The 18,871-nt window shown below is 36.6% G+C and overlaps 1 protein-coding gene across 1 annotated transcript in view; it reads left to right on the forward strand.

Annotated features, from left to right (window-relative positions):
* MALRD1 (MAM and LDL receptor class A domain containing 1) overlaps positions 1–18,871 on the forward strand; it is a 794,572-nt gene that overhangs the window by 561,692 nt on the left and 214,009 nt on the right. The window contains exons 31-32 of the mRNA XM_047066301.1: positions 1,311–1,439; positions 10,405–10,566. Coding sequence (XP_046922257.1) covers positions 1,311–1,439; positions 10,405–10,566 — 291 coding nt within the window. The remainder of the gene's footprint in view (positions 1–1,310; positions 1,440–10,404; positions 10,567–18,871) is intronic.

The raw sequence follows: 18,871 nt of genomic DNA on the forward strand, positions 1-18,871 counted from the left end.
GGTATTTATCCAAAGCAAATGAAAACACTAATTCGCAAAGATGTATTCACACTTATGTTTATTGCAGCATTATTTACAATAGCCAACTATATCAAAGCAACCCAAGTATCCATCCACAGATGAATGGATAAAGATGTGGAATATAAATAAAATGCAATATTACTCAGCCATGGATGGACCTAGAGGATATAATGCTAAAAACAAATACCATATGATATCACTAAGATGTGCAATTTATTAAACAAACCAAGCAGACAGAAAAAGAGACAAACAAAATAGCAGTCTCTTAAATACAGAGAATAAACTGATGATTACGAGGGGAAGTGGGTGGGGACATGGGTGAAAGAAATAAAGAGGATTAAAAGTATACTTACGTTGATGAGCACGGAGTAATGTATAGAATTATTAAATCTTTGTATCGTACACCTGAAACTAATATAACACTGTATGTTAATTATGTTCAATTAATTTAATTGAACATTGTATGTTCAATTAAAAGGTGTGAATTGCTTTGAAAATTGTGTGTCAATTCACTTTCCTAAGCTTCCTTGAGATGAAACCATTATGTCTTCAATTATTATACCCAGCATTTATTAAGTACAAACTACGGATTAGATGCTGGGTTTGGCCTCAGAAAACACATCCACCACTCGGGTTTCCAAGGGGTTTGGAGACTGGAGGGCAGACAGACATGTGATACAGCTCTTATATGAGGTGGTAAACATTTCACATAGGAATAGAATGGTTCTTAGGGGACATTAAACGTAGGTAGGTACCCAACCTGGGGCTTGGATGACAAAGAAAAGGCAAAACAAGGGAACAGAGCAGCTGTTTCCTTGAGTCTTGAGGTTGAGCAGACCACCAGGGGCACAGGAGGGAATGGTCAGGGTAGGTAAAGGAAGCAGTGTATGTGGACACGTGGAAGGATGAAGAGCCAGTGATCTATCTGTGAAACCTTCCACGGTAGTTTCATTGCAGGTGCTCATGAGGACAGTTGCAGAAAATGAGACTAGAAAACCAAGCCAGAACCAAAGCAAAACATTTTTAGGGTCTTGAATAAGACTTATTTAGATAATAGATAATGGTCAACCCTCTACCGATCAAAGGTGATTTTGAAAGTGCAATCCACATAAACTTGCTGAGAAATTGGATGTGGTACTGAGGTGGGTGGGGTTGTCTAGAAGTCTGCCTTGGACAACTATTAAAATCAGTCATTTATTTAAGTGTGGAATCTATAAAACCACTAAGAGACCACTAATATTGAATAAAATATTATAAAAATGACTTTTTGTTTTTATCTTTTTCCCCAGTGGGAGAGACTTCTGAGATTTGCCCAGAAGCCACTGATTTTTTGTGCCATGACAACAAGTGTGTTGCATCTCACCTTGTCTGTGACTATAAACCAGACTGCTCCGATAGGTCTGATGAGGCTCACTGTGGTAAGTGGACTTGGCTGCTCTAATGCGGCCCATTCAGCACAGATTTGCATTTTATTAGGAAAGTAAAATATCGGCATTGGTGACTGAGAGGACGTGTTCTTTTCATGCACTAGAGTAGATCTAAAGTAGCCGAAATGTTTTTTTTTTTTCTCCAACTTCTCTCTCCACATATCTAAATTTCAGCTCTCTAAACCATTTTACCCCCACACTAAACACTGCAGCAAATCTCGTCACAGAAATTTCTCAACATGTCATTGTGCAGAACTGTGTGTGGGGTCAGAATTTTAATTGCCAGAAACTGACCTAGCCATCTACATTTCTTCATTGCTTTTCATTTCCTTTTCCATTCCTTTTCCAAAAGATGTTTGATTTTATACATGAGGTTAAAAATGAACACTTTAAATAAATACTAGTTTAATGATTCATTTTATCAATTACATTGCTCTGGGAAAAGAGGACTAGATTGGCCACATTGTTTTTGTTTTTGTTTTTTCAATTGAAGCTTTAATTCAAGCGATGTCTAAAAGTCATGTATAAAAGCAAGTACGTAATTTTAAAATGTGAGTATGTATTTAAATCCAAAGAAGTTTTTTTCATATTTCTTACTGACGAGCATTCGAATGGAATCTTGGCACCATACAGGCTACCTGTTGCAGTGTTTGCTGCATAGGAAACTATGCTAAAAGGGGCCTATAAAAGTTTCATTTGGCTTTTAATTTTGTGGATCATTAACTGCGAAAAGAATCAGCAATGCCAATTGTCTCTGATTTACATGTCTTCAACTAGTATAGCTGAAACGGGAGAGTCACTTTAAAGATAGCTTTATCCCCTCCATGTTTGGCACATTGGTTCTCTTTGGTCTCTCTGTTTCGTTTGACATGGCGTCTCATCCTCCAGGGTAATCAAATGTGGCTTGGGCTTTCCATAGCATAGCTATCACAAGACAGTCAGATATCTTGCATGCGACTGGCTTTTACCAGAGTAAATGATCTCAAGAGCAAGCATTCTAGGGGCGCCTGGGTGGCTCAGTTGGTTGAGCATCTGACTTCAGCTCAGCTCATGATCTCACGGTTGACAGGTTCTAGCCCCGCATCAGGTTCTGTGCTGACAGCTCACAGCCTGGCCTGCTTCGGATTCTGTGTCTCCCTCTCTTCTCTGACCCTCCCCCGCTCATGCTCTGTCTCTCTCTGTCTCAAAAATAAATAAACATAAAAAAAAATAAATAAATAAAAAAAAGAGCAAGCATTCTAAGATCCATAGGAAAAAAACAACAAGAATTCTTATGGCTTAGCCTTGGAAAGTCTAGAATGTCACTCTTGGTTCTTTCTAATGGTCATTCAAATTAAAAAGCTTAGAGTCAAAGAGTCAAAGGGTCTTAGAGTCAAAGAGAGAAAGGGTTCAACTCCACCCCTGGGAAAATGTCATGCACGTATAGGAAGGGAGAACCACAGAAGTCATGTTTAAGTTTTTATTTTAAACTTAATTCGTTTTTATTCCTCAGCATCTTATAGTAAAGATGCTTCTGAAGAGTTCATTTTCTCTTTGTTTTCATTTATTACATTTATTAAATTGTGGTAAAATATACATAATATAAAATTTACCATTTTAACCATTCCTAACTGTACAGTTCAGTGGCCTTACATGCATTTGCATTATTGTAGACTTCCCCACCATCCATTTCCAGAACTTCTTCATCTGGAAAAAATCGAAACTCTATGCCCATTAAACAATAATCATCCATTTTCCCTCTCCCAGCCCCTGAAAGCCACCATTTTCTTTCCTGTTTCTATGCATTTGACAACTCTAGGTACTTTACACGGTATTTGGAATCATACAGTAATTGTCTTTCTGTGACTGGCTTATTTCATTTAGCATAAATTTCTCAACATTAATCCTATACTTTCATTTTAAAATCAAAATATAAAAGGGAGTGAAAATCATAGGCACTTCTTAAAATGGTACTGTCAGTGCCACAGTACTATAATAATCTTGATTTTATAAACTATTATTTATTTCCCTTATAATGTATATGCAATCTCCAACAAAATTTATAATACATTGAAAAATACTTTCTAGTATTCTTTTTTTTTTTTAAGTTTTTACTTAAATTCCAGTTAGTTGTTCTTTCCAGCTGTTTTCCTTAGGTGCACCAAAAAATATTTTTTTGATACTGACAGTAGAGAACTGATTCCAATGGTGCTCTAAAACAATGCTCCAAACCATTTGTGAAATCACTAATTTTCCACCAGCCTAACAAGTACAGTATTTAATAACCGCCAGCAAAACAAAGAAAGATTCTAAGGAAAAATACTTGGAACATTATGACATTGATATACATAATCCAGTGAGGAGAAAGGACAGCTCTCTAATGCACATAGAAAAATAATTACTTAATTAAATAATTTAATTTAATTTAATTTAAAGAATTAAAAATTTTTCTTCCTCTCATTTTTTTTTTAAATTTTTTTTTTCAACGTTTATTTATTTATTTTTGGGACAGAGAGAGACAGAGCATGAACGGGGGAGGGGCAGAGAGAGAGGGAGACACAGAATCGGAAACAGGCTCCAGGCTCTGAGCCATCAGCCCAGAGCCTGACGCGGGGCTCGAACTCACGGACCGCGAGATCGTGACCTGGCTGAAGTCGGACGCTTAACCGACTGCGCCACCCAGGCGCCCCAACTTCCTCTCATTTTAAGAGAGGAATGTTTTGAAAACATTTACATACAGAATATATTCTTCCATTTATTCCTATTCCTAGTATAGGCTAGGAACAACTTTCTAAACAACGAATGTATAAAAATGAATAAGACTTTGTGGTAAACTTCAATAACCGTAGTAATGGTGGGGGGAAAAACCGGTGTGTGGGGGGGGGGGGTGGCAGGGCAGGGGGAATATAGTAAAATATAGTGTTCTTTGTTTTTTTTTATAGTTGGTAATAATTTTTAAAAATTCTTATTACTTTTGAAATGTAATAAGTGATAATAATAATAAGGTTATCATGGTTTATTTTGGAAGTATAGTTGCAGAATTACATGTGCCCATGCAATATAGGCTTATAAAACATAAATAGTTATTAGGTATTTTGGTTTTCAAATATGAATGTTGCTTTTTTTTCCTTGCCTTCACTCATTTTTGTTCTCGGACTGCTTTATGTGATTTTTATTTTTCCCACAGTTCTATGAGGTATTGATGTGAAACCATACAAAGGCAGTTTTGATTTTCAGAAACTGAGTCCGTTATGTACTTATATTTGTTCGTGTTACCTACAGCTTTGGTGGACAACTGCAAGCTGTATTTGAATTTAATAAAGTTAAAACAATATGTTGACAAATGAAATAGTCACTTTCCTAAAGACCTTTTGATAGACGTTGTTCACATCCACACACAGGGATATACAGGTGACTTATTGATTCTGCAAATTGACCATTAGAATTTTATGTTGATAGTCTTTGGGATACATTGGATGCACCAGGGTTAGATTCCTGCAATCCGATAATCTATTGTGGATGATGAAATAAATGACAAAAATTTTTAAATGACCTTTGGAGAAATAGAAGGAAGAAATGGACCTTTGGTTTATTAAACTGAAGTCTTCATTTTGATATTGACCCTCACATGTTGAATGATTATTTAAATTCTCAGAGATTCATTTTCTCATCTTTATATTAGGTATAATCACATCCAACCTATAGAGTGCTTTGAGAATTAAATGCCATAAAGAACATATTTGTTCAGTCTTCAAGGATTAATAATGTTGGCCTCTTCCATTTCATTATTTTTATATTCTCTTGAAACTTATCAGTCATAGTGTATATATTTCATGTACTTTATACTTATTCGAAGTTAAATGCAGCTGTTCCTCATGAGTAAATTTTTACTGCAGGTTATAAATAAAGATAAAATTTTCTTTTGCATCTCTAACTTCTGTTGCAAAAATGCACCATTTAGAAGAAATGAAATCACTTCTTTTTAAAATAAACAGTTGAGTTTAAAAATGTGCTCTTTTTGGGGCACCTGGGTGGCTCAGTCAGGTAAGTGTCTGACTTCAGCTCAGATCATGATGTCACAGCTCCTGAGTTCGAGCCCTTGTCGGGCTCTCTGCTGACAGCTCAGAGCTTGGAGCCTGCTTCAGATTCTGTGATGCCCTCTCTGTCTCTGCCCCTCCCCTTCTCATGCTCTGTCTCTCTCTGTCTCTCAAAAACTAAATAAACGTTAAAAAAATTGTTTAAAAAAATGTGCTCTTTTCTTACATGGAAGAACATTGTCACCTAAAGCTTGTATTAAGTGTGCTTTGTATTCTAGGCTAGGGATGTGCAAGGTGTGGGTGAAAACATTCTCGCCTGACTTTACAACAGTTACAAACATCATTATCCAGTCAGATCCTTCTTTCCCACTGAACCGAGACTCTTCGAGATTCTTATCAATGTAGTGCTCTATGAAGCAATTTCACACTGAGGAGAAAGTATTAAATATTCAAGTATGATGCATTATGGTATAGCAAAATAAGGCAAATATGTGGATATGAGTAATGAAAAATAATCAATTACAGGGCCAGCTCTTAAAAAATATAAATTGACCAAAATTTACACTAACCATACAACCATGTGGCTGAATACCCTCCCACTGAGAAAATGCCAGTAGTTTAAATGTTGTTAGTAATGCTTTGAATCTATTCAAGGAATCATGACAAAGGTCACAATTTAGAAAATATTTTTTTCTAAAACAATAACCATTAAAAAAATACTGACCACATAATCATCACCAAGTAATATTACAGAGTTCCTTGTATCATCTATCATTTAATAGTTCTATATGAAAGCACTTATGGTTGTAACAGGGTTAAGTAGTAATACCACTCACATAGAAATGTTTATAGTAATTCAATGGTAAACAATTACGATGACAATCTACAATGAAGAAGTAATGAATTTCCAAATGAATACTAATGACTATAGTTGCTGTTAAGTGCCATAAACCACACATGTACACATAATATCAGAGAACTGAAATGGTCTGAAAAGGAAAGATAAGACATAAATCGAGCATTCAAAGGTGAGTAGGATTTGCTAGGTGGAATGGAAAAGATACATTAATTAATATGCTTGTAGCAGAAATTTCAACCTCAACAAGTTTAGACATCATGGTAGTTCCTATTAGTTGCCTAGCACCCCTTTTTGTTTCTTAAAAACAGAACTCTGGTTTTATTTGAGGCAGCATTGTGACCAAATACAAATGCCATCTTTTCCAGACTTCCCTGCAGCCACCAGAGGCTAATGAGTTATACATGGAAATTTTGAGAAGGTATCCCTTTTAGAAAGAAAAGCCCCAGGATAGTTAAAAAAAAAAAAAAAAAAAAAAAAAAAGGCTTTTCTCCTTTCCCTTTCCTTCCTTCCTTCCTTCCTTCCTTCCTTCCTTCCTTCCTTCCTTCCATCTTCCTTCCTTCCTTCCATCTTCCTTCCTTCCTTCCTTCCTTCCTTCCTTCCTTCCTTCCTTCCTAAAGAGAATGAGCAGGGATGGAAGCACAGACAGAGAGGGAATCAGTCTTAAGCAGGATCCACACACAGTGCTGAGCCCGATGTGGGTCTCAATCCACGACCCTGGAATCATGACCTAAGTGGAATTCAAGAGTCAAATGCTCAACCAACTAAGTCACCCAGATATCCCTCCTCTTCCCACTTCTTTTAATGCCTTTAATATATGTGATACTGGTAAGAACAACAGTCATGCAACCATGAAGAGCCTGAGGATGACGAGATGACAGAAAAGATGGAAAATATGTGCTTTACAACCACACAGTTGAACCACAATGCCATGCTTACACGGACAACTTCCTGACTCATTTTTAATTGAGATGAATTAATTCCTGTGTGTTTTAGCTACTATTACCTGGGTTTAGTAGTACACTTATTAGTTGGAACCAACTGCATTTTTGATTGATATAATAAGGAAAATGTGTTATCTCAAATAGCAAGAAGTGAAAAGCAAGGAGCCTTAAAGTTGGTGAATGCAACAACTTTTCTTATCAAAATATTAGAACTATATGGACTCCTTCCTTCTTTATCCTTGCCATCTTCATATAACTGACTTTTTAATCAAGTCAGCTATCCATATAATCTCTTCAGTCCCAAGGATCACATGTTTATAGTGATATCCTCAGAAAGGATAAACAGATTTTCTTTCTTTTGATTTGTTCTTAAGAACAAGGCAAACTTTTCCTAGGTCCCTTTTTCACAATATGGCTCATTGTCTAGAATTGTATCCCAAGACTATGGCTAAACTAATCAATACAAGGAAAGAAGAGAACATTGCACCTCACAATTGCTTAAATAAATTATAAGCCATCTCTAGATATCTGAGTGAATGAAGATGAATAGTCAAATACAATGGCAGTCTGTCCTCTACAAGAGAGGGAAGAAATGACTGATAAATGAGCATCCCACTGTGAGAGAAACATTCGTAAAAGAGAGAAAAGTAGTCCTAAACATAAAAGTTGAAAAAAAAATCTGTTTTTATTTAAGAGACAATTTTATAAAAAATTTATCTGGCATAGAGGCAATTTTGAGGTTGAGTTTCAAGAACACTTTGCATCATAGGAAAGGTTGTTGTATGCAAGGCGAGGGGTTTAAGAGAGTATATTCAAACAATGGGAAAAACTGGATATTTTGAGCAATGGAAATAACACAAGAGCTTTCTTAGAGATAACTAATGTGGTTCGGGTTTGTAAAGTTGATATGATGAAGGCTATACTGAAAAAAAAAAAAGTAGACTCTTAAAATAAACCAGGGGCTTAAACCAATGGAACTGTAATAGGGGTTATGAACTTCAAGGAAAAGAGTGAGTTAAGTTCTCGAAGGGAGAACCTGCAAGTGTTGGTGATAGAGTGGACATGGAAATGAGGAAAGCAGAATCCAAGATAGCTCCAAAGTTAACATCTTTAAAAAGAGAGAGAAGATTCATGCTCTGAAATTAAGCAATAATCTCAAAGAGAAGAACTAATTTCGAGAGGTGAGTGATGAGTTCACTTTAGGCTTTTTGGTTTTGAGATGACAGTTGCAGATTCCAAGTGGAATATTCAGCCCACATTTGAAGATAAACATCTCCATTTCATCCTGGCTGCAGATTTGTAGGCTATCTGCATGAAAGTGTGAAGGACCATGGGCCAGGGTGAGTGAAGCTATCTATACAGAGTGAGAAATTTAGGCATGTAAAATTAAATCAAGAGGGGCACCTGGCTATGTCTGCAAGTTATAAGAAAGGAATTGGTAGAAAATATGAGATTGAAGGGCCTGGAAAAGTTTTCTAACTGAAATCAATGAAGCTGTGGAATGCTAATAGCAGTGTTTGGTAAGGTGTTGAGACCATAAACTGAGATTAGCTCTAGAAAAGAGAAAGGAAAATGACATAATTTGAGGTAGAGAGAATGAAATATAAGAGAAATTTTATCTTGATTGTATAGATCTCTTTAGAGTCATACATAAAGTCATATATTAGACAAGGTGGGACAGAAGTTCAAGAGTGGTTACAGGATATAGAATAATTATTGTAGGTCGTATGTATTAGGGAGTCAGTTACATAGAAATGCAATAGTGCAGAAGCTGTATGTGACATGATTCTAAAGAACACATATGGCTGTTTTTTGTATTTATATTGGCATATTCGGCATGTTTGTGGTTGTGTTAGCTAAACAGCTGGAGAACTGGATTTCTTTTAGCCATATTGTATAGCATAATATAAACCTATTTTTTCACAATACTGGAATGATAAACATAAAAAGGGGATATAGAGAGCCCATAAATAAGAATATAGAATTAAATGCATTATATGTCATGTAGAATGAATGAAAGAAATGTACATAATTAAAAATGATTCTAGAATTTAGGGATAAAATGCAATCATGCCTGAGAAGTAAAAATAAGGATATTTAGTGAAACATTTTCAGGGATCCAGAAAATTTTCTGAAGAAATATTAAAGCTTTGTTTGCTATATGTTTGGCATCCATTTGAACAGCAAGTTCTTCTTCTGATGAAGTTTCTATATGCTATTATTAATTTTATGTTAAGAAGAAGTTATGAAGAGAAACCCTCCAGAGAAGAAATATTAAAAGTAACTCAAACTTCATCTTTCTAAAAAGGAAGGAAAAAATCAATGACAATCTCAATAGATTCATAGTGATTAAATAACCCAATCATTCTGTCTGTACAACAGTTTTACAGTGAATGCTCAAAAATAATAACTATTGTGCAAGGAAAAGAAGAAAAAAATAAAGAAAAATGAAAGTATATATCACCATGTTATGATGGTACTTTTCATAGATGACTAGGTAGTAGACATTCAGCTATTAAATAGTAATTTTTCTCATTGTAAATAACTTAATTTTTAATGAGTTATCAATCAACACTTAGAAGAGAACTTTTTTCAGTATTTCGTGACTAGCTCTGAAATGTATGTGGATGATTGGTATGGTATGCCGAGAGCATTTGTGTCCTCTGCAGTTTACTGCTTCTCCAAAGGCACCTTTTCTTTAGTTAATGACTTTGCCCCTCTAATGGTCTGTGCTGTTCAAACACCAGAGTAAACAGAGGGACTGAATTAAACATCTAGACAACTGGAGCTGTTGATCTATTTGACCTGACTTATCTGTATTATCAAAATATTATGTTCATTGCTCATGTGTAGACACAGTTTTATCAATCATCTATAATATTATTAGTCAATCCATAGAACTCCTTCATGGATAAATGACAGTATTCATGCACTACTTCTAGACTTTATGATAAAAGAAGAAAAAAAACCCTACAGTGTACAATTGATATTACCAATGGGTGCAAATGTCCTGGTTCTTTACATTTATTAATAAATAATTAAAATATGCAAGTATTAATTTTAAATAATCACAAGTGTAGTGTAATAAAGTGTATAATAAATATTTTCAGAACATTCTGTTAATATTTTCATTTCCTTAGGCCAGTATACGAGCACAATGGGAAGTTGTAATTTTGAAACAACTTCGGGAAACTGGACCACAGCCTGCAGTCTTATTCAGGACTCTCAAGATGACTTAGACTGGGCCATTGGCAGTAGAATTCCTGCAGAGGCATTGAGTCCAGACTTTGATCACACACCAGGTAAGTCTACCAGAGACACACAGGCCAAAAATCCACTCATGGAAATCTGTATTAACAATTTGGATGAGTATCAGAGAATATTCCTTATGTCTGTGTGTGGGTAGAACTCCTGAAAAGAAAGTTAGTCCTTGTTGTTAAACTCTGGATTATTGAATAGACTCAGAACTGACATTGCCACCCCAAGGAAATCCACGACTCATGTTTTAAGAGCCTCAAAGATTTTATTTACTATCCCATAAAGGTGGAGTCAAAAAGTGTCCAGTTGGGGCAGGAACAAGTAGGGGCATTCAGATTAATGCATATAATAGGCAAAGATGTACAATTAGCAGTAATAAGAGTTCTCATGCTGATGATGCAGCCACCAATTCTGTTTCAGTCCCTCTGAAATGTAGGGGCAGAGACATAAAGTGATGATGGTAAGAATGAACAACAGCATACTTTTCACAAGTCTTGCCTCCTTCCTTGTGATTTGAGGTTAATGTAATCCTTCATGGTCTTATGGGTAATAGAGTCAGAGTGGAAGTCAGCTTTTATTCTTATTTACTTTTACCCTGAAGTCTTGTGTACTCTGCGATTTTCCCCCCTTAGGAATCTGACTTTTCTTAGGGGATAAACCTTTTCTAAATTCTCTTAAGGATAAAATCTAGCTCTTCTAGTGATAAAAAATGGCCTTAGATATTTGCAATGGTTACTTTTCTGTGTCAACTTGGATGGTGTTTTTGGATGAGGTGAACATTTAAATTTTTTTTAACGTTTATTTATTTTTGAGACAGAAAGAGACAGAGCATGAACGGAGGAAGGTCAGAGAGAGAGGGAGACACAGAATCTGATACAGGCTCTAGGCTCTGAGCTGTCAGCACAGAGCCTGATGCAGGGCTCGGACACACGAACCGCGAGATCATGACCTGAGCTGAAGTCGGACGCTTAACCGACTGAGCTACCCAGGCACCCCGGATGAGGTGAACATTTAAATCAGTGAACTTTGAGTAGATCACCCTTCATAATGTGGGTGGGCCTCATCTAATCAGTTGAAGGCCTAAATAGAACATAAAAGACTGGCCTCCCTGAGCAGATGTAATTCCCCACAAGCCTGTCTTAAGATTTCATCTGACACATTGGCTCTCCTGAGTCTCCAGCCTGCCAGCCCACACTGCAGATTTGGGGCTTGCCAGCCTCTATAATTATGTGAGCCAATTTCTTATAGTAAATGTCTTTCTAGATTCATACATATTTTATCGGTTCTGCTTCTCCAGAGAACTCTACTTAATACAGTATCAGTCAAAACAATTGAAGCATAGGTCCAATGAAAAAAGAACAAGGTTTTATGGAATTAATTAAAATGACTTTTCAAAGAAAAAGTATGGGTAATTGTCTCAGCCGTTTTAGGGTAGTAAAAAGAGAAGAATACTTTTATTTCTATATTTGGGCAGCTTGAAAATAATATGACCTTCAATTACAGTGTAGCTGTCCTTTTTTGTTTTAAATTTAGTCCCTAATTCATATCCAAATTGAATATTCTTATTCCTTTTGACCTGCCAAGTTGTATTTACTCTTCCTCACCAAGTTTTTTCTTTCTTTCTTTCTTTCTTTCTTTCTTTCTTTCTTTCTTTCTTTCTTTCTTTTTTCCTTAAAAAGCATGAAGTTAGTATACACTAGATTATAAGTTAACAAACAGGATAGAAAATTAAGACACTGAGGTCAGTAATTAGGAGACTTTAATATATAACAAAGGTCGATTATGTGGGGTAAAAGATACAGTCTTTAGTATGGTTTGGCATATCTGGTTATACAGCTGAAATAAAATGAAATTAAACCCCAGGTTTTCTTTTGTGTCTTTTATAGACAGAAATGCATTCAGATGGATTAAAGGCTTAAATGCAACAAATGAAAACAATAAAACTCTTGTAAGAAAACAGAGGGAAAAACTATATGCACTGTAAAGGCAGGATCTCACTTCTAAAAGCCCAGAAGCTACAAAAGAAAAGATGTACATATTTGATGGTATAAAATTATAGCTGTGGCCTAAAAATTCCATAAACAAAATCAACAGGCAAACGATAGTTTAGACAAAAAAAATGGTGCCAATTACAACTAGGATACATATGGATAACTTACAGACTTAACTACAGGTGTCAATTTCAACAACCAGAAAAGATTTGCATAACCGATACACAGATGATCAAATTGAAATAATCAACAACAATATTAAATGATGCCCAAGTCCACATGTCATCAGAAAAATTCAAATCAAAATAAGCAGCTGAGAAAGGTTTTCAAAAGCCATCAGCAGATGGTTGAGGAATGGAGAGTCGGTAGCTGGAGAAGGATACTCATACATAGTTATGGGGAAATGTCCTTTTGGAAAGCATTCTGGCCATACAGAAATAAAAAACCAAAACATAAGCACGTGTATAATGATATTGACTTCAGCATTGTTTGTCATTAAAAATAATGGAAGGGGCACATGGGTGCCTCAGTGGGTTAAGTGTCCAACTCTTGGTTTCAGCTCAGGTCATGATCTTGCAGTTTCGTGATTTCAAGCCCTGCATTGGGCTCTGTGCTGGCAGTGTGGAGCCTGCTTGGGATTCTCTCTCTCTCTCTCTCTCTCTCTCTCTCTCTCTCTCTCTCTCTTTCTCCACGCCCCCCTCCACCCCTCCCCCCACTCATGCTGTCTCTCTCTTAAAATAAATAAATAAAAACTTTAAAAATTTTTAAAATAATGGGAAATAAAATGAATGTCCCTCATTCATACAATCAGTTATTTGTTCTCTTATTCATTTATTCGCCTATTGCATGCAAGGCACTGTTCTAGGTACTGGGGATACATTAGTGAATATAAAACACACCTTCCACAGTAGAGTTCCCATTCTAGAAGAAAGGAAGAGATCATTGAACATATATCATAAGTAAATAAATTATATCCCCCATTAGAAGCTGAGTGGAAAAAGGAATAGACTAAGTAGGATTGAGTAGGCATATGGATAGTTGTGTGTGTTGCAGTAGATAGGCTGGTTAGATAGGTGGCAGTGAGAAGATGCCATTCAAAAAAGACTTGAAGGAGGTGACAAATGAGCTATTTGGATTCCTAAGGGAGGAGGATTACAGTCAGAGAGACAGCCAATGCCTAGTGCCCTGAGATCAGAATATGGTCTGCGGGTGTGCCCCATGGCCACGAGTGATGTTTTAGGTAATTTAATTAATTTTTGAGATGCTGCCCTATACACTACATAGTGTTTGGCAGTATTCCTGGCCTGTAGCCACTAGATACTACTAGCGTTCTTCTCTCTGGTATTGACAGCTCAAAATGTCTTTAGAAATTGGCAGCTATCTCCTGGGGACAACATTGCCCCCTGTTGGGAACTAGAGGAACAGCCTGGAGGCTCATGTAACTTGTTAAATCCAAGCATACTAAATCCAGCCACTAAAAAGAGTGAGTTTAGCACTATACAGTTGATTCGTAAGGATTTACAAAACGTATTAAAGGCAAAAAGCAATATGCAAAATGATTATAGTATGATACAATTTTTTTCTAAAACAATGACTCATGGCCCCTTTATTTGTGCACGTGTATAATTCTACAGAGATATTTCTATGAATAACTAAGCATGAAGAGAAAGATTTTTTAAAAAAGGATATATATATTATTAACTTGGATTACTTGGATGAGTGATAGGGTTGGAGTAGAGGAGAGGGAGAATAAATCTAAAAAAAAAAAAAAGAAAGCAAGAAAAGAAGTAAAAACAGGAATTGCACCTCAAAAGAAAATCTAACATACATGATGGTAGCACCTACATGTGTCTGTGGAAAATTGTCATAGACTCTGGGTCTGGAGTTCTCTCTTGTCCGGCAAGAGAGCAGGACACAGGATTAAAAGTGCAAGAGAGGCTAACATCTGGGAGAAGATGAGAGCCCCAATAAGCGTCCTTGCGCTGCTTTTATTAAGATCAGAAGGCTTACAAGCATGATGGGTGTGATGGGCATGCACAGAGAGACAATGAAACTGTAAACATTAACTCATGGCCATGAATATTAACTCATGGGCATGGGGAAAAGGGGGTTTGGAGATATGCGGTGTTAGGGGTTTGGGTCAATACAAAACAAGATTCTAGTGCTGGGTGGAAGGTTGTTTAAAGCAAACATGAGGCCCCACTTCTGATTACCTAAACTGGCCTAGGGAACAAAAAAGAGCCTGCTACCTGAGGGTCAACAAGGCATCTTTCTTTTGCTAATTAGCTCCCCTCTGGGAAACTTTGCCCTGCTATGGCCTTTGGCCTTTTTACCTGTTTACCTAATTTGGTCCTTCCTTCCTGTGAAAACAGCTTTCTGCTATTGTCCTATACCTTTGTCCTACACTGGAGGCCTTTGCCCCATTTACCTAACCTTATTTACCTAATCTTGTTTACCCAAACTTGGGTGTGTTCATCATATGCCTTTCTAATTCTTTATGCCTTGTTAACCCATCAGTGCCGGCTCAGGGAATTCCTAAGCTTGTTCCCCACAGAAAATGTGCTGGTTATTTTTAATTTTACCACTTAAAAAACAATGAATGATCATCTTTTTTACTCTTTTAATATTTAGTTTTTCTTTATTATTTCTTTTCATCAATTTTACATTACTAGGTAATACATCTTTTTCTAAAATTTTAAACATATAAATAAGTAGAAAAAAAAAGTTGTCTAGTAATTCCAATAGAGCAATATAATCGTTTATAAGCTTTAGTTTGTGTATCTTGCCATTCTTTCATAATATACATATTTTCAAATAAAAATAGGTTTCTACTAGATTCCATGATTTGATAAATGTCTCATGAACAAGTTTATACATTATGAAATATTTTTAACATGATATTCTACTTTTGGGATATTATGTAATTTATAAAGTGATCTAATGGTAAACTCTTAAATTATTTCCCAACACTTTCACTATAGTAAACATCACAACAGTGAATATACATTTAGATGAATATTTGTTTTTTTACTTTTATGATAGTTCTTGAGGATAAATACTTGTTTCTCTCCCATGAGAACTTATGAGAAAGAAGCCAATTTTCATTTTTGCAACCAAGATCTAGACAGTGACATTTACATACAATGTCTGTGAGGTCTCCAGATAATAATATCTCCTTATCTTAAGACAGTATTTGAAAATTACAGAGCATGGCTGCTAGTATAACACTTGCTAATGGCACAAAAGTATCCTAGGCTCAGTTTAGGAAAAGGTAATAATATAATCAGTGGACATGGGAAAAGTTCTGTGCATTGTTCAAAAGAAAAAAAAAACCAGACATAAGTGATCAGTTAATACCTTTTAATGGAATAATTAAAGACTATTGATGGCTATATTTTCTTTTTTGAACTTTTATAGCTTGTGTGAGTTCATTAGAGGCCACATGAAAAGTTTTGCATCTGGTCATTATGCAATATTGTACACAAGTAATGTTGTCCGCAGATAAAGAAAAGTAATCATTCTGACAGAATACTTTATTATCCCCCCCTGTTAATCAGTACTTGAGACAGGATATTTTTACAGAGCAGTCTCTTCAAAGCAGCCTGATTATATCATCCCTGATACACTAATACGGCTCACTGAACTTGTTTAGGCATCTCTGAAACAATGGGCTGCTAAATAAATTGTAGGGACATTAATTAATTGTTTGACCCTCTGGGAAAAACAAAATTCTTTATGAGAAGGCCAAACAGATTCAAAGGGCCTACAGTCTATTTCTAAACATCTCAACGTTGCTGTTAATTAAAACTGTATTTATGGATCTTTTCACTTATTGTTACCAAGATGAAGAATTAGATCCATAAGGAGGACATTTTCAATGCCCATCACGGGCCTATTTATGAGTCTTTTTGGAGCCATTGCGGAAGCTGTGGAGAGAAACTACAGACATTAATCCACTCTCGTGCGCCCATGAATAGTGTTTAGGCTTAGTATATACGGGACTTAATGGCAAGAGTGACATTTGGGTGACATGAACTAATGAAGGTATAAAACAAAAGCTTCTGTCTCTTTTTTTCCCCCCTTTCTTCACTACTTTATTTTCTTTTTAATGGTATAATTGACCATATCCACAATTAAACTCTAAAATCTGGTAGAGTAGGAGTCACATATTTTGCTCTTTTTATATTCCCTCCAGCATTTAAGACTGAAAATCACTTGATAAATACTTATGCAGGTCTCACGTTCCCTGTCTGTCTCTTTCTGTATTTATTAACAGCAATGTATTTCGGACTAATGAACACAACAAGCATTTCCTGAGTGCCTGCTAAATACACAGCGCGTTGCTAACTGAGGGTATGAATTAACTAGATGTTTGTAAAGTAACTGGGATGAAATATGCTGGCTGATTATAGCCCACATGCAGTTACTATTGTTCAGTATTCACCACACAAGGTCAAAAAATACTCCAAAACAATCTTAGTGATACTAATGCTTTGAAGTGTACAATAGCAGTTTATTTATTTATTTTTTTTTAAATTTTTTTTTCAACGTTTATTTATTTTTGGGACAGACAGAGACAGAGCATGAACGGGGGAGGGGCAGAGAGAGAGGGAGACACAGAATCGGAAACAGGCTCCAGGCTCTGAGCCATCAGCCCAGAGCCTGACGCGGGGCTCGAACTCACGGACCGCGAGATCGTGACCTGGCCGAAGTCGGACGCTTAACCGACTGAGCCACCCAGGCGCCCCTACAATAGCAGTTTAAAGTACTGAGTGTTCAACAAATATAACTTACTTGATACTTGGTTGACAGAGCCTTGGGGGCTAGACAGAGGATAATTGTACTTCCTTTTCAGTAGATGGTACAGGCATTATTATTATTCCTACAGATGACGAACAAGAAAAGCTAAATGACTTATGTAAGCCTGTATCACAAATAACAAAGCCAGAATTGAATCCCTGGTGTATGGAGCCTAATCCAAGGCCACTCCAGGACATCTGGTAGCATGCTTTGTCCTTAATGGGTATTAACGATTGTGTTGTTTACTGTAGTGAAAGTGTTAGGAAATAATTTAGGAGTTTACCATTACATAATGTTATAAATTATGATATATCAAGCTCTTGCTTGAATCTCCTTAATCTCTATATTTAGGGCCACTTAATCTCTATTTTGGTCTAGGTAATATTACCATCTCACTCTGGTCTCTGACAGAGTAGAGGGAGACCCTCATATTCATTTGCTTGGGATGGTTAGGGCTTGGTCAAGGATACAGAGTTAGGTATATAAAACCCAGCCTTTGTGGGGCGCCTGGGTTGCTCAGTCAGTTGAGCCTCTGGTTCTTGCTTTTGGCTCAGGTCATGATCTCACTGTCTGTGGGATCGGTCCCACGTTGAACTCTGTGCTGACAGCACAGAGCCTGCTTGGGATCCTCTCTCTCGCTTTCTCTCTCTCTCTCTCTCTCTGCCTCTCCCCTGCTTGTGTGCTTGTGCACTGTCTGTCTGTCTGTCTCTCTCTCTCTCTGTCACTCACAATAAATAAAAAAATTTGTTATAGCCAACCTTAATTCAATAGTTTACTAGACTCACTGATCTTACTCGCATACACTCATGTACACACACACACACGGTTATCAGTTATTATTAAAGAGACTATAAAATAACTGTACTGTATCACATTTTTTAAATAATCACATTTAAAATCTAATTATTGGACCAGAAATTTTTGAGATATTCCAGGAAGAGGCAGGCAAGATGGGATCAGGATGAATTGAGTAAAAACAGCAGAAATTCCAGCCCAAGGAAGCATGGTTCACTACACATCTTTCCAGGGAAGCTACACAGATATTCTAAGATCAAAGTAAAAAATACTGTTCTGGACAGAATTGTGTCACCCCAAAATTCATATATTGAAGCCCCGACGCCCAATGTGACTACATTCTGAGATAGGGCAAGAAAGTAATTAAGGTTAAATGAGGTCTTAAGCATCGGTCCCTAATCCAATAGGACTAGTGTCCTTATAAAAAGAGTAAGGGGCACCAGGGATATGCACACACAGAGGAAAGACCATGTGAGGCTACGAAGAGGAGCCTCCAAGCCAGAGAGAGAAGCCTCAGGAAAATCCAACCCTCTAGCACGTCCATCTTGAATTTTAGCCTCCACTGCTGTGAGGAAATAACCTTCTGTTTTTTAAGCCACCCAGTTTGTGGCATTTTTGGGGGGGGGCAGGCTGAACCGACATACAAATACCAACAAAGGTGGTGAAGAGTTCTTCAGAGGAGCTCCCTGAAAACCAGCACTCAGGTCCCGTTGTGTGCCCCTCCCATGATCACAGAAGCGCTTTAACTCATAAAGTAAAATCA

This window comes from Lynx rufus, unplaced genomic scaffold, assembly GCF_022079265.1.
Source record: "Lynx rufus isolate CCGP_SWC_20201006 ecotype Redwood Valley unplaced genomic scaffold, mLynRuf1.p SCAF_7, whole genome shotgun sequence".
NCBI lineage: Eukaryota > Metazoa > Chordata > Mammalia > Carnivora > Felidae > Lynx > Lynx rufus.